Below are 19,376 nucleotides of genomic sequence, written 5' to 3'. Positions count from 1 at the left end.
TGATGGCGCAATGTTTCAAACATGATGGTGTTGGAATGATGATCCTTGGATGAGTGCATAGATTCTAACGGCCCACGGTGACCGCTTTTCTCACCGCATACCATCCGGTGTACCTCAACATGTTCACTCGCCCGCACCCGCCAGCTCCCCGAGACCAGATTCCCTGTACCGGCATCTACCAGCATCGTGGGTCTTGGGTGCGTCTATGCAAACCACATTAGGTCTGGTTCGCAGTTAAACGCGCATGCGATACGCGACACCTGCATGAAATGGCGGTCAAGGGACAGGATGTCCGCTGTTGTCAAAATCGCTGCAAGAAAGAGCTTAGCTCTGCAGGTACCCACCTGTTGTTTTCCCCTTCTCGCCGGTGTGTGAATTGCTTGCAGTAGTATCTGTTTATCTCCCGAGCAACCAAAGATTTTCGCACTGGTTCAGAGTTTGCGTTGGTGAAGCGGGGAAAAAAGCTGAGGCCGGGTGGAGGTTGGGGTCGTGTCTATCAGCACTAGGTATCACTATCAGATGGGTGCACGGTTTGCTGGGTTTTCACGATGTCGACGATGTTGTCTCTGCTGCGAGCGAGGGAGATGGGGTGGTTGGATTTTTGAAGTAAGTCACGCGGGTGATGCATTGGAGAAAGCCTATTCTGGTGTTGGCGAAACAGTAGATTGCGTTGTCTCGTATTGTGTTGTCTCTATGCTGTGTTGTCTCGTCTTGTCTTATGAGAAAGAGGTTTAGTTTTGACGCTCTAGAGTATTGGTGTGAGATGACGTGGTGCGTGTAGTGTGGGGTGTGCATGTTTCTCGGTCTGTGGCGTCCTCGCATCGAGAGACACGACTAAGACGTGCATGTATTGATGAGGCGGGGTGATGACAAAGTTTGATATGGGAGCTGAGGCAGAGGGTCGTTTGACTTTATTGGTGTTGTGCGCTGTACCTTCAGTCACGAGACCGCATGTGAATGTGATGAGAGCTACATAGCGTATGAGTTGTTCACGTTGGAGGGGAGATGAAGCAGGTGACGGTAGATCTACGGAACGGGCAGTATCTCATGCAGAGGATATGCACAGCTTTGCGGGGGATACATCGGTGGTTCTGCTGTACACAGGTCGTCTGTTGCTCAGCTCACGTAAACACTACCTAGGTAGCTCGATGGACCGAGGCCCCAAATTGCGATCGCAACAACGGTAGTTCACTCGCAGAAGATTTACATGTCCTGTGTCTGCTTCGGACCGAAGCCTTGCGGAGTCCGTGGAGCTGACGTTGGATGTCTCCGATGAGAGATGCCGATAGGCAACGTTCGGAAAGCGGGGAGGCAGTGGTGATCCGTACACTGCAGAGACCCTGAGATGGCGAGATTGATAAAATCGGCGATTATATGGGCAACAAGAGGCTCGTTGGCCGGCTGAACTCTAGGATTCGCCGAGAGCTGGCATCGTCAGCTGAGCGCGCTGCTGATGTACAGGACGGTAGCTGAGATGTTGCGAAACGTGAGTGGCTGTTTCAACGCAATGAAATCAATAAAGACAAATATGACTGCGCAACCTGACTTCAAGGTCCAGTACCACATACGTCGTCGTGCAGCAACCAGCGCCACAGCATGAAGCAACGACAGATTGTTCTATCGTAATCGGGAGAACGGTTGGCTCGAGGCTCAGCTACCGTTGCGCTAGCACGTTTCTTCTCCAACGTCTGTCTCCTTACTTCTTCCGAGACAAAGATGCTTTTGACAAGAGGCATGGCAGCTGAAACAAAGCAAGTATGCCGCGATCGAGCGATGCCATCTCTCTCCTGTGTCAGCGCCCGTCGTTTTGGCCAAGTCGGCGTTGCAGAACGGCCCCAGGAACCAGGTCGTTTAGGTCGGGTGCGCAAGGAGAACCGGTTTTCACAGAGGAGCACAATAGCACGACGTTGTTCACGGGTGACGCAAACGGACACGGGCTGCCCTGAGGTAGGATGCCTCCTATGTTCGTGCCGTGTCGCGTGGGTCTTTGACGTCCCGGCTGTTGTTGCAGGTGGGTGGTGCTCGGGAAGGCTGATAACGATGAGCGTTGCAGAGCCTACCGATGCGGAGTGGGGGACGAATGCGGTGTTCAGACTGATGACATTTCGGTATGCGCACCGGATAGGGTGCGGAGTATGACTTGCAGTGCACCGTACTCGTCTCTGGTGTAAGCTTGTTGGGCTACTGGGGATGGGTGCACGATTGGCTGGGTATTGGGATTTCACAACTGCCTGAATGCGCACTCATAACACGGAGGTTGCCAGATGACATGGCCAGCTATTGTTGGCCTGGTGATACTGTCGCGCACAAGAATTATGGGAGTTTGAATAGAGAAAAAGATGGTCGTCAATAAAGCGTGCTAGTCAGACTTGGTCGCACGTCTCTGAGGTGATGGGCGATCGGGGTGAAAATTCGGAATAGGAGAGCTCGTGTCGGAGATTCTGTGCCCATCTGGCATCAGGCAGCATTCAGGGTGGGCCGGCAATCTACTCGGATAGCCTGTGACATGATCTCAACACGGGAGAAAGATTCTGGAAGAATGAGGGCCCCGTCGTAAATCTTGATGTTCCCTGGGCCCAACAGCTCGCCCAGCAAAAGACGAAACCATCGTCGAGTGCGCATGGACTGCAGTTCTTGGGTGACATTCAGGGTCCGTCGCCGATAGCGCAGGGACTGACAGGATGAACGACGGAATTGCGCGCGTCGGGAGGGAGCGGCCAGCTTGCAGTGGCCGTCGAAAGTCTGCTTTACTCGTGCAAACTCTCTCGAGGCTCGAATGAGGCGCGGTCTATTGATGGGCAAAAGCAACTTTGCCGCACCTCCGCAAAGGTTCCCGCGCAGAATAGAGTTGGGCCTTGCGCTCGCTGCCGTTTGGTCGATCACAGGAGGTTACACGACGCGTCGGGCACTCCACAACGCGCCGCGCCCTGCATCGTTCTCGAAGACGCTTGAGATCATACTTTATCGATGATGCCATGTGACGCAGCCGCTCAGAATCCTGTCTCTGTTTCCATGTTTGGCAGCCGCATCCATCGCTGCGGAGGAGCAAATCGCGAGCGCATCAAGGACGGTCCTTTCACTACGCTACTGACTCGAGCAGGGGATGAGCCTGACGGTCTATCTCGCCGTCGTTGTTCCGTGGTGCCGCGGGAGGCTAGAGGCGTGCCTCGACAGCGAAACCACGTTGACGGGTGCCCGCGGCGGACTCTGCCAATGGCGGCACGCGCTAACCCCCTGACGGCCAATGGAATAAGGCTGCATGACGGCCATCCAGGAACCTGCCACAAATCAGGAACCGGCGCCGGAGCGAGGATGAAAGGGGTGGAAACGTGGGCCGCAGCGAAATGACAGCTTGATGCTTGCTTGTGCCTGTGACGTTCCTGACGCTCCCTTGGGATCGAGGGCTGGTTGCAGGAGTGCTGCCGGCACCCAGGGGGCAGCAGCGCAGGGCAGGCGGCGCGAGGGCAGGCAGAGCGCTGCTACTTGAGCGCGTGTATTTTGAGGGTGGCTTTGCGGTGAGGGGCGCGTGTGCGCTGTACAGAGGTGAGGCTATGTCTCGCGCGGTGAATTAGTCGTGGCCGTACATAAGACGCGTGCATGGCTAATGCACATGTATGCGCGCAGGACCAAAATGGCTCTCATCTGCACGTCACGTCACGTGGGGGGCATAAAGGCAGAATGGCAGCAAAAGTCAGCGTAGGGGGCCCAATGAAGGGCGCCGACAAAAAACATCTTGCAACAAATTCGTGCCATGGGCTGCCCGACAGTTGGGCGCTAACCGCTCCGGGCAGCCGAACGCTCCTTCCTGCTAAGCTTGGAACCACCTTCGCGCCGTCCTTCACCACTCGCCCCGAGCCTTGACTGTCAGCCCCCGGTGCTCATTTCGCGCCTATTCACTCCACCCCCCAGCGCCACACTCGCATCTCCCCCAAAAACAATCGCGTCGCCATGCTTCCTGCGCTGACCGCTCTGCACCTGCTCTCGCCTCCCCCACCACGTCTTGTCGCTGCGCATCGTGTTTCGCCCACGCGCTGCTAACTAAGCCGTCTTTGCCTCTCTCCGCCCAGCACCCGCCTCGCTGCCAACGCACGCAGCAGCGACCGCTCTCACCATAGCAACAGGCCGACTGCTGGCCCTCTGACCGCGCTTGTCCCGTCTGGGCCGCCCGATCTTCATTGTTACGACTCACAACGCTCCCCGAGCGCCGCTTCCACTCTAATCTCTTGGGCTAGCCCGCCGACTCGTGCAAAGACCCAGTACCGCACCCCTTGCTGTCTCTCATTACACGCGCCGTCCATCAATCACAGCACCCTCCTAAAGCCGGCGTGTTTTCGTTCGTGTGGCTCTGACCTCCATCACATCTCGCTCCCGCTAGATCGCTCCGTCTTCTACTCACCAAGCCGCATCACTGGACCTGGCCAGCTTTCACCATCTTCTCGCACCATTCGGAAGTCCACATCCCTACTCCCCCGAGCGCACAGGCACGCTCAAATCTCCCAGCCCGATCATTAAGCCACCTGCGCTATGGTCACAGAGTCATTCCTCTTTCAACCTCACTAGAACATCCTAACCTGCGGAATACTACCCGTCTACCGTGGTCCTGGGCTTGACTCCACACGCCCTCCCAACCGTCGTCTCTCATTTTCTCGACATTCCCGCACCTGCATCAACCTGGACCCTTACTACACGCTCCTATCGCATCTCAAACCCTCGATACGCACTGAACTCCCCCTCCCCCTCCGCTCTCAACTACACCTCCCCTGACGTCTACCTACCACTACCACCTTCTGCAACGCGAATCTTCACATGAGATGAACTAAAGGACCCTCGAGAATCGAGCATCATCGCCCAAGGACTTCATCATTGGTAAGCCTCATCACTGCTCCATCATCATGCCTCCTCTAACCACCACAGTCCTTCCCATTGGGAGCATCTGCTATAACAGATCTTCAACTCAAAAGGGTACATTCACATCAATATGCATCCAGAATCACAAGCACAGCCACATGGCTGGGCCTCTCTTGAGGAGAGGTATGAGGTGATGAAGGAGATTGGCGACGGCAGCTTCGGCAGCGTCGCGCTCGCACGCGTTCGAACTGCGGGATCTCACATCGCTCGTCGTGGTACTCTGGTACGTACAACGTTCCACAGGAGCTAAGATATCGAGTCAACTGACGCGTCATAGGTCGCGATCAAGACCATGAAGAAGACGTTTGACTCATTCTCGAGCTGTCTTGAGCTGCGAGAGGTCATCTTCCTCCGGTCGCTACCACCGCATCCTCATCTGGTACCGGCTCTGGATATCTTCCTGGACCCCTACAGCCGAAGGCTTCACATTGCCATGGAGTTCATGGACGGCAACCTGTACCAACTCATGAAGGCCCGGGACCACAAGCCAATGGACGCGCACAGTGTAAAGAGCATCCTCTTCCAGATAATGTCCGGACTGGAGCACATCCACGACCGCGAGTTCTTCCACCGCGACATCAAGCCAGAGAATATCCTCGTTTCGACATCGCAACAGAACGACACATCGCATCCCTTCCGCCGCTACTCAGCAATGATGACCCCTCCTTCAACACCCCCAGCTTACACAATCAAGATCGCCGACTTTGGTCTTGCCAGAGAGACCCACTCCAAGCTCCCCTACACCACGTACGTTTCGACCCGATGGTACCGCGCCCCGGAAGTGCTCCTACGTGCCGGTCAATACTCAGCGCCAGTCGACATTTGGGCAGTTGGTGCCATGGCTGTCGAGATTGCAACCTTGAAGCCCCTCTTCCCTGGTGGAAACGAGGTTGACCAGGTCTGGAGGGTGTGCGAAATCATGGGCAGCCCCGGAGGTTGGGTCAACAAGCACGGCCAACGCGTCGGTGGTGGTGAGTGGAAAGACGGTGTCCGGTTAGCACAGAAGCTGGGCTTCTCGTTCCCCAAGGTAAGTCACGCGGAAACCATGATCTTCATCTCCAGCTAACGGTCATGTAGATGGCCCCTCACTCGATAGACACTATCCTGCCATCGCCACAATGGCCTGCCAGCTTGGCACAGTTCGTCACATGGTGCCTGCTTTGGGACCCTCGTGCCAGGCCTACTTCCCGACAAGCACTCGACCACGAGTACTTCCAAGACGCCGTAGACCCTCTACGACTGAAGTCCTCATCTTCTAGGTTATTGGGTCGCAAAGGATCCGAACTCTCCGGCACCAACTCCCCAGACGCATCGCCCAAGCTCACATCGAAGACCTCATCGTGGCTCCGTCGATCATTGGTCGCACGTGAGAGCGCACCAGCAGTCCCGCAACACACCACACAGCAGCCGTTGTCACCTCGACCATCTCCAGCCCAGGCCAACTCTGGCGATGCGAGTGGGTCGACCAAGCAGCGTCCTGCTGCTACCAAGCGAGCTACGTGGACGAATGGGACTTCGAACAATGGAGCTCCCATACCCATTCTACCCTCCATCAAGCCGATCTCACCATTATCGGCGGAAGTCACCGCGCAAGCCAATGTACGTGCTACTAATGGAGAGCAAGCTGCCGGCAAGATTGGACGACAACTCTCTCACGCATCACATGGCAACCACTACGCAGACGTGCATCGACAAGAAGCCGAAAGAGCATTGAACGGTCAATCAGAAGTCACTTCACCCTCAAACGGACAGAAGGAAGGTTTCTTCTCACACCTGCGGAAGCGTGCTCGACGCCTCTCTGGGCGTTACCAGACTCCCATGTCGCCGAACTCTGACGATATCGAGGCCAACGCTGGATGTGCACCATGGGCTGCCACTAGCGCTAGGCAATCATTGGTGATGGACCAGTCGCAAGGCGCAGCGTCCGGTTCTACCTCAGACTTCTCTGAGCTAGACAAGGCATTGCAACATGTCAGGGACAGTGTTGAAGCGCACTCCCAACAGACTGCCTCAACGAAGAGCTCGCGTGTTGCAACTAACCCTATGCTCAAACGCCACCACTCAGTGCCCCACGGTCCCGAGCCCCGGAACTCTGAGAACGCACCCAATGCACCGATCTCCAGCAGGACACGACGCGCGATGCAGAACAAATCGAACCCATCAAATAGGTACGAGACGCCTAACGAGGAAGAGGAACTGCTTAGCGAAGTTCTTGCATCCGCCACCAAGGCTGCAAAGAAGTTGGACAACCCGAAACCTCAAGGACCACGTGGTCCTGCGGCATCCTACCTGACACCGTCGCCATCAGCGAACCGTAACAGCGTGGGTTTCGGACAGTCTGACTACATGACACCAAGCAAGCCTATGGACATCTCTCAACATCAGAGCAAGAACGAGCAGCCTATTTCCAAGTGGCCCACACCACCCGATGACGGCTCAGACTGGGCTTCAAGTGTGGCTGCCAGCCTCATGGCAGCACAGACCCGACACCGATGATATCCAACATCGCGGGACCCATACTTCTTTTCGCCTTGCCTTCGTTGCATGCTCTTGCATCCATATAATTGTAATTTGGGTCACCGCACCCGCTCTTTGTCGCTCCCTATACGACCGTACGACATTGAGCTCTCCCGTCTGGAACGGTGCACGATTACAGAAAGATAGACACAGACGCGACGCGCTGCAAAGCCCTCAAAAGCAAAGCGCACTTCCTGGGACGGTGTTACTGGCGTCATAACACATCATCGTCTTTTTGCGCAATCACCATCGTTTATCATCTCACAACGTTAACGTTGTCGTTTTCCAATATCACCTCCACATTCGCTCTGTAACACCACCACATATTTTCTTTTTTTGAATCATCATCTCGGGCGGCATCATACATCATACTTGTGGCGGATCGACGCGAGATTGTCGTCTGTTCATTTCGTGGGAAATTGTCGATACCTTGTCATCAAGTTACTTGGGTGTTACTGCAGGGATTGTCCGTGTTTGGGAAAACCCAGTGTACACCTTGCTTCTGTTTCAGATTCTCTTTGGCGCGCCTTGTTGGCGCTATCCCGTACTATACTAGACCGAGCTTTTTCCTTTATGTGCTTCATTTCATCGGCGGATACCCCCCAATTTGAGCATTTGGCGACTACATCATACCGTCAGCTTTTATCTCCTCTACTATATATCCTTGTTGGTTAAAAGGGAAGGCTGGGGTGAAGGAAGGGAGGCAAACCATGTTTTCTTGGGATAAACTTGGTAACAACTTGGGAGGTGGGTAGAATAGTTTTTGAGCGATCAACTGGCCCTGTTTCAACTCTTCTCTTTGCGTCCCGTTTTCTACTTGCATTCTCCTTGCGTACTCTCATCTCACTATCTTGACTTTTCTTGCAAATCCACACACAACCCGTTGTAATATGTAATAGGACATATAGCCCAGGATGGCTAGTCATTGTACGTTTCTTGCCTCGCGTCTATCCACGCACATGGCTCATGGGAAGGAGTTCGATACCACCTGGCTTGTTTTTTCTCTATTATCTACTATCAACAAAGCGATTGCGGCGGTGCCGAACGCGCATCTCCTATGTACCATTAGTTAGCCATCTCCCTACCATCAATGAAAGCTGCTCGCTTGCCTGCCTCCGTCGCGGCACCAGACTGCAAAAACACCACACTACGTCTCCGCTCTCTGCTCTCCATGCCTGACCCTGTGAAATCAATCTACCAGCCTCGGGCCAGCCTTGACGATTGCGTGATCCGCTCCACAGGACACGCAACGCCACTGCGTCACTCGCCTACTCGACCACCCTCGACTAGCCAACGCATCACTCCCGCCACTGCCATGAACCCTTCTTGCGTTCACGACCAAGTGCACTAGCCACGTCTTCACGTACTTACAAGCATCTTCCCTAATCAGATCTTTCTCTCGCCTCCGAAAGATCTCCATCGGTCCTACTCGTGATCTTCAGCGTGCATGTGTATGGCAGTCATTCCTTACTTGGTCCTCACAGCATCTTCCCAGATAGAAAGCTGGATACATGGTACTGGAGTGTACAGCGGTGTCCTCGTCCACCACGGTGAAGTCGGCAGGCATACGCTGACAGTCAGTCGCAGCGTCGACCAAGTCCATAAACCTGGTGATCTTCGTCTACGCGCACACATCACCACCTCTTCTTCTGCTACACCCAAAGCACAACAGCGTATTTCCACCACTCTATCTCCGCCTACCCAAACCGAGGTGTCTCAACAAAGCGGAAACGGAAGGTAACACGGTAAGCTGCGGCGGGGACGGCCCGTCGCATATGCAGGTCTGTGTACATATGCAGCCAGCCACCAGCCACCAGCCACTACCACAACGGAAAAGGAGATGGTATGACGTCGGTAGTCGCGATTGAGATTGCGGTCGCGATTGCGATCACGAGCTCGATTTGGCATGTTCAACTGAAACTGTTTTTGCTTTTAGGAGGGGGCCGAGTCTGGTACGCATTAAAGGGGGGAGATTGGGGTGGGATAAAAAGTAAGTATGGTTTATCTAGCTCGCGAGCGAGCGCGAGCGCGAGCGTCGTAGTGTTAGTTCAACACGGAAGAACTTCCCGGTGATGACTGATCTTGCGTTGTTTCATGTGGTGCTACATCGAGTTGATTGCAATCAATGGTCGAATCTATTGATTCTAGTATGGACTTTCCAAGTCTCTGTAGAGACGATGCCGCATAGCCGTCACTGTATTCCCCATATCTAAGAAACGCCATAGGAAGGAGCATTGCATGGCGTTTCTTAGATGATTGATTGCTTTGCTTTGAATTTGCTTTGAATACACGAATTCGAAGCAAAGCAATCAATCATCTAAAAAACGCCATGCAATGCTCCTGCCTGTTTCCAATGCCTTCATCTTTTCGTAAGCATGGCTTTACCATCCGCCACCGGCGGTAACAGCCAGCCCAGCAACACGTTCCATGTCACTCGGCTTCTTCTTGCCAACATCGCTTTCGACCTTGATGTACGAAGTGTATATCAGCTTCTGCTGATCGACGCCCGTGATATCAGCCCAATGTGCCATGAGCTGCTTCATGCGTGACCTCGATATCCCATCAACGATATCTTGGTCAGGAGAGTTTCCATTCGCCTCCCCATTTGTCATGTGTTGATCGCCGTCCCCGTTTGATCTCTCTTCTTCCGAGTCTGTGCCCGAGAAGTAGGCTTCGTCCACCTTTGCCAGCCACTCTTTTTGATCCTTTGGGCCTGGCTTGGGCGCGGGCGCATCTTCGCTCGCCTCTTGAATCCCTTCGTAGACGCGCACTTCTTCCACTTCCTGAACCTTGACTTGACCACCGCCGTTTGTGCATCCACCGGGACAAGCCATGACCTCCACGTACGCATAGTCCTTTACACCCTCACCCGCAGCAGCGACTGCACCACCTGGTCTCCTGCTAACACCCGTTTTGCCGCCCGGTAATCTACTGGCTTTTGCTGGCTTCAGTCGCCGTACTAAGTTCTGAATGTTTCTGAAACCATAGAATCGTGCTGCTTTAATAATCGTTTCTGAGCCACGAACTACTGAGTATTCCACTACATCAGCATTGCGCCCTCGAACTGTCGATATTGAAGATCCCGGGTTTTGAGCTTGGTAGGTTTGCAGTATGTGGTGTAGATATCCGCCAGATGGACCGGCGGCTGCGCTTTGGTTCTTCCGGCGCGAAGGAGGGAATAGGAATGCATCTAGCTTTGGGTCTGGGAACGGCGTTCGGTCGCTAGATGGAAGTGGTGTACGAGGAAGGGAAGCGAAATTGATGCCACGGGCTGCTGCGAGATGTAAGAGTTCGCGAGCTGTGATTACGCAGTCGGTATCGCGGATCTTTTCCTGCGACTGGTCATAGCTAGGTAGCCATGCAGCTGATGTTAGCTCTCCACGGCTAGCTTCAAGCTTCTTGTCGAAGCATGGCATGATGGCGAGGTGCCATATCTGAGATGGCAGCACGTTATAACGCTCGCTAAGAACCGACTTGATCAAAGTGCCGGTAAGAGCTTGTGGCGACTTGAGTCGCGAGAGATGCGGGAGAACGTATGGATGTGTCTTCTCTGCGTAGCATATCCATCCTGGACAGGCAGATGTGAGTATAGGAGCTTTTGGAGTCGTATCGATTGAGCCCTCGGATCCGGGCTTTGGTGTAATCTTAGATGCTTCGGGAGAGAGTGCATTTGTGACCTCGTCTGCTGCGGCAACGAGACAGGCTTCGCGCATCGCGTTGGTGTCGATAATCCACGTGAAATCGCTTCCTTGATGGCCACCTGACCTCAGACCTAAAGGTCCACTAAGAAGCTGCGCGATCATGTTCCCAGCCTCTACCTCGGAAATGTTGAAGACGGCTGCCAGACTTGCGCGCGACTGTGGTGAGACGCTTGCGACGAATAGCTTTCCTTCAGCATTTTGCCCATTCAGATCTTTCTCTGTCCCATTGCTCGTATGTCCATTCGTATGTCCATTCGTCCCATTGTGTGCCAGCCACGGTGCGCGTAACGACGGGTGGGTATCAAGCGTTGTGAGGACCTCGGTATGCGATTGCAGCGAAACCAATACGGCTTCCGCACTTGTCACACATCCTGAACAAGCGAGACAATCGGTAAGCGATATCGAAGCGGGCGGCGGCGGTTCTGAGGCGGCGGCTTTCTCTTCGGTCGTGACTTCGTATGGATTCTAGCATCATTGTTAGAATGCGCCCGCGCATGACGCAATGCGATAACCTAACATACCGAGTTGTCTGCCTGCTGTACGGGGAGCGTCTCTATAGGTTTTATGCACGCGACACCCGGTGATATGAAGTCGTTGAGGTCGTCTGCTGAAAGAATGGCGCTCATGTTGCGCCGTGTTGTAGTGGGGGAGGGGTGGCAAGCGGTATTGCGATGAGAGTAAAAACGACCGCAGAGACAGCAAACACCAGACTATGCAAGCAAAATGTTGAGGAACGAGTGGAGGAAGAACGAAGAGCGCGATACAATCAAGAAAGTCCGAGACTCACGCTGCCCCGATGTCGCGGAGAAAGCAGTCACGCAACGCGCCGGCCTATCGATAGGCTCGCATTTCCAAAAGATTCCGAGATTACAAACCTCCGCGGCGAGTCGCCGCCACACTACCTAGGTATCCACATCTTTTGCATGCCCGCCGTCACTTCTCACGTGCTTACACATGCCAATGTCGAGTGCAGCAGGAACACATATCCACACTTGGCTACATTAGCTGCCGCAATATACTCGCTCACGGAGTATAGGAGCATACAGCATGCGCCCCGCATGCTTTTCGGCAGATCGATTTAGCCTAGCAAGCCGCGCATCGAATGGTTGGAGGGAAGGCAACAAACCTGGAAATGACCAACATGAATATAGTTGTTCGCTTTACTCCTGACCATGCCGTGCCACAGGAGTCTGACTTGCTCATCATGTTTTCTTTCCTCACATCTCTGCAGTGTTGCTGCTGCTACGTTCCGCCCGCATGCGACGCATTTCTATTGATACCTTGGGACTGATGTCTTCCAAGAGCGGCACGAGGTTTGAGGTCGCAAGGAGAAGGAGTGGGTGGATGTCTGCGCCTAGACTGCTGACGACATGTGTCTTCTTCGGTGCCTTGTGGTTGTGGTTCAACACAAGGACGTCGGAAGTTCTGATACCAGAGGATTCATTCGCCTTTGTACAGGACGAAACCTTAAGGGATATATTGAACACAACGCTAGGGGTACAACATGTCAGCTTCTCACATCCTACCTACACTAACCCAACTCAAGTTCGAGAAGATTTTGGTCCTCAACCTGCCCTCCCGTACCGATCGTCGCGATGCAATGAGTCTTGCAGCAGCAATTTCCAACATCAAGCTCGAATTTGTCGAAGGCGTAACAGGGGAGAGTATCAACAACAAGGCATATCCTCTACCAGAAGAGAACAGAAAGCTTTCAGCCGGCATTCGAGGAAGTTGGAGAACACATATGAACGCCCTACAACAGTACACGCTCTCCACCCTTGACTAGGAGACATCACTGACCTAACAACATTCAGAATAGTCAATCAAAACCTAACCACAGCCCTCATCCTCGAAGACGACGTAGATTGGGACACACGCATACGTCAAAACCTACAACGCTTCGCCCTCGCCTCCCGCTTCCTATCCTCAAACCACACGTCCATCTCCCTCTCCAAACTGCACGCCCACCGAAACACCGAAACAACACATACCGCCCTCCAAATCATCGACACAACCAACCTCGCCAAAAAGCTCATCTCCCTCCCTCTATCATCCCTCCCACGCCAATCCCACCTTACCCACACCTCATCACCACCATCACCCTACGGCGACCCCACAAAATGGGACATACTCTGGCTCGGCCACTGCGGAACCGGCATGCCACGTGCAGCCCCCGGTCAGCACTCCCAAGTCTACGACCACGCAGTCCACCGCACAATAACCCTTACGCACACCAACGACGCCACGGTACCCTCACCCCAGCACCTAAAAGCCCATCCTTTCCAAGGCGAACTAGACGCCCTAGCCACCGCTTTCCCACCACACACACGCATCTACCACCGCGCCACAGGCGGCACCCTCTGTACAGTCGGATACGCCGTCTCGCAACGCGGCGCCCGGCGCTTGTTGCATCAATTCGGGGTGGCGGGTTGGAACGGGATTTTCGACAGTGAGCTTGGGCGGTGGTGTGCTGGGAACGATCCGGATATGGGGCGGCAGGCAAAGCACTCTTCGACCGGTGCTAGGGCTGGTGGTGGTGTGGGTGTGAAGGGGGATGAGAGGGTTTGTTTGACGACTCAACCACCTGTCTTCGCGCATCATCATCCGAGTGGTGGGGAGAGTGATATTGGTGGTTTGGGAGGCGGGTTTGCGAAGGGGGTTGAGACGAAGTATCTGAGGTATAGTGTTAGGATGAATTTGGGGGCGTTGGTTGGGAGGACGGGAGGGGAGGTTGGGGCGGAGGGTTTGGTGGATCAGTGGCCTGATGGGGGAGAATGAGGGTATGGATAGGAGGCCGGTCTTGTGTATAGGCATGAAAGCGGGCCAGGCAGGGACGATTGAGTGAAGTGTCATGAGTAGTGGTTATTCTTCAACTTCTCTGCCCTAGCTATTGAGATCCACCTACTGTGGCTTTTCTTTCGCTCTTTAGATCACCTCTTCCTCCTCTCCCTCCTTCTCCAATCAATGCACGAACCCTTTCCTTGAGACAAGACTTCCCGGTACCCGCCGAGGCGTTCTTCCTTTCTCCCTCCAACCTCATGATTAAAATAGGAACGAACGACTCGAAGGTATCATGAACAAACAGGCGGCCGTCCCGTCGTGCCCTTCCTTGTAACGCCAATGAAAAGCCAAAATAATGCTCCCTATGAACAATGCACAAGCTCACTGGGTATAATGACCTTGCGCCTTTTGTGTTCAAATAGACCCAATGCGTGCTGTAGATGGTAGCTTCGACATGACTCCGGGCTCCGCTGGTAGCATGATCGGTGTTGCGCCTGTGTTATATGCTATCGCCTTTGCGCGATCTAGTGCTTTGCGTGCAAAGTGGTGCATATGGTCTGTCCTGGCCGGGTCGGCTGGTTGCCGGTGGCTTCATCCAACAACGTTTGGTGCTCGAGTCCGTCTTGACCCTCCGATCGCAGAGACAAAACGTCCGGAATATCGAACACAAGTATCCTAGGCATGGCAAAACCGCGTCCCTCAAAATCCTCAATGCTTTTGCGCGACCAACTCTTCACTCAATCAGCGGTTTCCGTACGCCTCCCACAATTGCGATACCGAGTGCGCGTAAGCCTTCTGGGTCGTTGGATCGAACAATAGTACTGGCGGGCAACATGGGGTTGTCAGGTGTGACGTGTGCGGCGTCCTTGGCTGCCTGCTCAATGGCCTCCATTTCCTCTTTACAGCCTGCATGGTCAAACGGACATACCACAATGGGCTGACGGAGCAGAATGTCTCGGGCTGACGACATTTGCGCCTGCGTTCAGTCAGCATAATTTGCAACTCGCAATTCACCCAGTTCAGCCTACCTTGACTGTGAGGTAGTACTCAATCTTGTATAGAGTACCAGTCGTCGTAAAACCAGTAACAGCGTACATGGGGAACTCCTTCTGCCCTCTTGGGATAACACCTGCGTTGTCTCGTAGATCTTTTGCGGGGAAAACTAGCCCAAGGTTGGTGAAATAGCCCGCTTCGGGCATCCTCACTCCGACGTGTTGCTGCGTTTTTGCCAGCGTCTTGACTTTACGAGTCGGCTCATCTCCTTCGTGGTTGAAGATGATCTCTTCGTCTATGCCGACTGTAATCTTGTTGATTGTGACCTTCTTCGCCTTGCTCAGCCAGTCGGGGTTGGGACTCAATTTGATGTATACTGAGACTGGGTCCATGGGTCCATAACTCCATCTCGGCAGGCTGATGCCAAGGGTGACGAGGTGGTCCGTCACTCGTTCTGCGCTTTCGGGTCGATTGTACATGCCAAAGGTAGAGAGGGTGTCGTATCGTTGTATCGGCACGGCAAAGGGATACTTCTTCTGTTCCTGGGGCCCTTGCTGTACTGTCACGACGAGTTCGTAAAACGTCTCCGCCGTCCGACTCGGTAATTGTAGACTCGCGGGCGGGACTCTCCTCGCTACCTCCTCGCCGCCGCGTCCGTACGGTATGAAGATGACGAACGGGAGGTCCATACATAGTATACTCTCATGCTCTCTTCCGGGCGAACATCGATATAGGAGCATCTCCTTACCGACGATGTCGGTAATCTCTTTGCGCGGGGCTGCCAGATGCTTCTTCGTAACCGAGTCGGCGGACGGGTGTATGGTTTCGCGACGGTGCAATGCGATGGTGACGAGGGAGACATTGACGGGCGCCGATACTCCAATGAGTGGCCGTATCTCGACTTTGCCTTCTATTCGAGGCTGTGACATGTCAGCAATGGCCAGTGCCCTTGTCGAAGGGGAGTCGGTCATACAGCGACTCGACGCGGCTGGATGGAGCGCAAGACGCCCACTCATAACGGAAACAGACTGGAGACACGTACTAGTGTTGCTGATATGCCCGGATAGCCAACCAGAAAGTTACTGTTGGGCGGTCCTGAGACGCGAACGAAGGCCGACATGTTCGTTTCTCGCAGCGCAGGCCTGGGAGGGCAGCGGGCGCTGCATGGGCGTGTCCGTGGCCTTTCAGAATGCGGTGCCCTCGTCCGAGTCGCGCGCTGGAGGCTCTAGGGTGGTGATGCGCCGGGCAGCTATGCCGTGCTGGGAGCTAGGTAGCCTTCCGGGCAGCCAATTGTGGGGTTGAGATGATGTAGGCGCCTCGTATCTCGAACCCGCGGGGCTCAGCGTGGCAGTGAGGCCGGTGGATGCGCGGCGGGCCGACGGCTAAGGTTTGCGATGTAGGAATGGGCGTGTCTTGGGTGAATGCGCGGGGATACTGTGGTGGATTACGTCCCGAGCGTGGTAGGGCTGTCGCCGGGTGGAGCTTATGCGGCGGCGCTTATGATGAGGTCGGCCGTCTGCCAGTGTCGCGAGCAGAGGAGGCAGCGTGGGCAGCGGGCGGTAGCAATGATGATGACAGCGAATGCAGGGCGATTGCACACAGTAAGCGCAGTCGGATAGACGCGCGATGTTCTAGGCGCGACGAGGTGGAGGTGGATGGGCGCTCGACTTCGAGGGTCCGATTCGTGCGCCATCATCGCTCCTTCCAAACCACAAACACGACTGATCTGCACCCACCACCATGTCCGTCACAGTGAGTCCAACCGCCTGCCTACTGCAAGCTTGTTGCTAACAGTGACTAGCTGCATACGACAAAGGGCGATATAAAACTCGAAATATTCTGCGAAGCCGTCCCCAAGACCGCCGAGAACTTCCTCGCCCTCTGCGCGTCGGGCTTCTACAACTCTTCACCCTTCCACCGCCTGATCCCCTCCTTCATGGTCCAGACGGGCTCGCCAGCCTCCGACCCAAAGTCCAAGACTTCCACATCCATCTACGACACGCCAAACCAGCTCTTCGAGGACGAGCTTCGGCCCGCGTTGCGACACAATGCGAGAGGCATCTTGAGCATGGCGAACAAGGGACCGAATTCAAACGGCTCGCAGTTCTTCATCACGTTTGCGCCTGCGCCGCACTTGGATGGGAAGAACACCGTCTTTGGAAAGGTGCTCGAAGGATGGGAGGTACTGGATGACATGGAGGCCGTTCAAGTAGACAAGAAGTCAAGACCGCAGGAGAAGATGGAGATCAAGAATATTACCATTCATGCAAACCCGCTGGCAGGATGAACAATATTTTACTGGGCACAGCGGTAGTAATGCGACTCATGTCGAGCTGGAAGCGTAGTGTCTGATTGGAGCCTGAAGGATGTCGCGTCATCTGCAGAAAAAGAAAGCGCGGATCAAGATCTGAGAGAGCCGACCATTCACACTATCGGCGTTGGGCAGAAGGATTTCGAGTCGCTATAGGCATCACGAAGCATGGACGCAGGGAAGAGTTGGAAGAAGATCATGTCACACTGATCATGGCTGGCGAGGCCTTGGTATCTACGAGCGCCGACCTAATGCAAGAGTCAAGGAAATCTAAGAGACGTCGAAGTTAGCCCTACGCGCCATTGGTCGTTGCCCCGTTCGCTGCCATGCTAGCCGCATGCTCCTCCTCGTAGCCCTCCGTCTTCATGTCAAGCAACCCAAGTTCCTCCTCCTCAGCCTCTGTCCTCTTGTAGTCCTCGACCTTGATCTTTGGGTCGGGCTCCGGTGCCGTGAAGCTCTGGACGTAGCTGCTGGCGAGAGGGTCTTCGAGAACGAGAGTGAACTTGTCTTCGCCGTTGATGGCTGCAGAGAGGTTGTGGAAGAAGGTGTTCCACTTCTGCTTGGACTCTGAGTCCATTGAGTCTCCTCCACCGCCAGCGTCGAAGATGGAAGATTTCAAGTCATCGCGTACTTGGGTCAGTAGACCTTCGATCGTGGTGAACCTGCCACCAAGAGTACCGGGTTCAACGCTGAGGTTGAGCTCGAGACAGGACATGGCGCATGATTCGGCCTTGAGGATATCTCGCGACAGGTCTTCCTTGCTGTCAACGGTGACTGTGATGCGACGACCCAGCTCAGGAACTTCGCCTCCGGTTTTGACCTCGTTACTTCGGTCTGCATTGCATTAGCAGGTAAACGTTGATTGTTCCATGATATAAACTTACATCCGCAGTGATCGCATACTGTGCTCATCAGGACCACCTGCTTGAAGTGGGGAATGTTGACCATCTTCATGTTTGTGGTGCACGACTTGGTGCATCCCGGGCAGCTGGCAGGGAAGGAGTAGACCTGGTTCTCCACAATGTCGTCCTCATCCACGTTATTCACCATTGGGGCGTGAGAGGATGGCATCTCTGGATACATTTGCGAAGCGTGGTACTCTGGTCGGATTTCTGTGGCGGGCGCTTCACCGCTGGCGTCTCCGCTGGTGTCGCCCAGACCGAGCGCTTCGTTTTGCGCCGCCGTTCGTGGGTATTCGTTGCGAGAGTATTTTCCTGCGCCAAGTACACTGGGAGGTTCGATTGACGAGTTGCCGGCAGGGTCGTCGATTGTGATCTTGAACGGCAGCTTCTCTCCGGTGGCCATCTGCTTAATCGTGGTGATGACTCCCTGTAGCTGCTCGTACACCTCGGGCACCACCGCCTTCCTCTCCTCCTGCTTCTGCTCCAGGTCTTGTGCTACCATTGCGAGTATGCCTTCCACATTCGTCAGTTGTCCGCGCCCTTGTGGTATCTCTAGATCGATGTCCTCGATTCGGAACACTGCGGTGTCGCTCTTGATAATCTGACGGCTCAGATCGTCGGCCGTTTCGACTTTGAGAGAGAACTTGATGCCTCGTTGCTGGATCTCGCCGGCGGGTTGAACCTCGGAGTTCTTGAAGTGGCAATGCGGGCATGAGAAGGACATGAGGACGATCTCGCGGAAGAAGGGGATTCTTGTGAGGAGGAGGCGCGTAGTACCCTTTAAAATATCAGCTGAATTATCATTACTTTTCAAATGCACCTACATCTTCGTGACAGTTCATGCACATGCTTTCGATCTCGTCGACAACCTTTGTGTCGTCGTTGTCTCCCTGGGCGCTCGCCTCGGCGACCTTGCGGCCCATATCCTCGAAGAGATCCTTCGCAAGGCTCTGTTGCTGTGCCATGTTTGCAATCGATTAATGTTGGTGTAGGGTGGTGTTGGACAAAGTAATTTTGCTTGCGACTGTATTGACTTTCGCAAGTTCTGATGACATAACTCCTCGAATTTTTTGAGCCCCGCGCTTGCATAGCGGGGTGTCCACGGGTCGCTAGGCCCTTCCATGCAGGTGGGCTGCATTCACTCAGCCCTACGGGACTTACAGCGCAAAGTCCATGAAATCGAGTCCGCCCGTGCCCGAGTCTTGTGTCTTCTTCTTTTCAAGCATAGCTTGCAGGCCGCCTTTGCGTGCCCTCTGTCTTTGC

General features: G+C 54.4%; 6 protein-coding genes across 6 annotated transcripts; 3 read left to right on the top strand and 3 right to left on the bottom strand.

The window, feature by feature from the left end:
* Nucleotides 1-4,978: 4,978 nt before the first annotated feature.
* J4E79_004988 (uncharacterized protein) lies at nt 4,979-7,404 on the top strand (the record flags this gene model as incomplete). The annotated part of the gene is made up of 3 exons (XM_049353868.1): nt 4,979-5,131; nt 5,186-5,935; nt 5,986-7,404. The coding sequence occupies 3 exons, from the start codon at nt 4,979-4,981 to the stop codon at nt 7,402-7,404; spliced, it is 2,322 nt and encodes a 773-aa protein (XP_049211488.1).
* Nucleotides 7,405-9,806: 2,402 nt separating this feature from the next.
* NAR1 (Cytosolic Fe-S cluster assembly factor nar1) lies at nt 9,807-11,752 on the bottom strand (the record flags this gene model as incomplete). Its single annotated transcript, XM_049353867.1, has 2 exons — nt 9,807-11,591; nt 11,648-11,752. 2 exons carry the CDS (start codon nt 11,750-11,752, stop codon nt 9,807-9,809), a joined length of 1,890 nt encoding a protein of 629 aa, XP_049211487.1.
* Nucleotides 11,753-12,630: 878 nt separating this feature from the next.
* On the top strand, nt 12,631-13,422 carry J4E79_004986 (uncharacterized protein; the record flags this gene model as incomplete). Its single annotated transcript, XM_049353866.1, has 3 exons — nt 12,631-12,856; nt 12,967-13,373; nt 13,399-13,422. The coding sequence occupies 3 exons, from the start codon at nt 12,631-12,633 to the stop codon at nt 13,420-13,422; spliced, it is 657 nt and encodes a 218-aa protein (XP_049211486.1).
* Nucleotides 13,423-14,640: 1,218 nt separating this feature from the next.
* Nucleotides 14,641-16,020, bottom strand: J4E79_004985 (uncharacterized protein; the record flags this gene model as incomplete). Its single annotated transcript, XM_049353865.1, has 3 exons — nt 14,641-14,883; nt 14,936-15,820; nt 15,943-16,020. 3 exons carry the CDS (start codon nt 16,018-16,020, stop codon nt 14,641-14,643), a joined length of 1,206 nt encoding a protein of 401 aa, XP_049211485.1.
* Nucleotides 16,021-16,640: 620 nt separating this feature from the next.
* On the top strand, nt 16,641-17,187 carry CYP10 (Peptidyl-prolyl cis-trans isomerase cyp10; the record flags this gene model as incomplete). Its single annotated transcript, XM_049353864.1, has 2 exons — nt 16,641-16,652; nt 16,702-17,187. 2 exons carry the CDS (start codon nt 16,641-16,643, stop codon nt 17,185-17,187), a joined length of 498 nt encoding a protein of 165 aa, XP_049211484.1.
* A 316-nt stretch (nt 17,188-17,503) lies between these two features.
* J4E79_004983 (uncharacterized protein) lies at nt 17,504-19,078 on the bottom strand (the record flags this gene model as incomplete). The annotated part of the gene is made up of 3 exons (XM_049353863.1): nt 17,504-18,045; nt 18,096-18,891; nt 18,938-19,078. 3 exons carry the CDS (start codon nt 19,076-19,078, stop codon nt 17,504-17,506), a joined length of 1,479 nt encoding a protein of 492 aa, XP_049211483.1.
* Nucleotides 19,079-19,376: the final 298 nt, after the last annotated feature.

The sequence above is a fragment of the Alternaria viburni genome, assembly GCF_023758015.1.
Source record: "Alternaria viburni strain BMP 2772 chromosome Unknown scaffold_9, whole genome shotgun sequence".
NCBI lineage: Eukaryota > Fungi > Ascomycota > Dothideomycetes > Pleosporales > Pleosporaceae > Alternaria > Alternaria viburni.
Note: the sequence above shows the minus strand (reverse complement) of the source record. Positions and strands in the feature narration are given on the sequence as shown.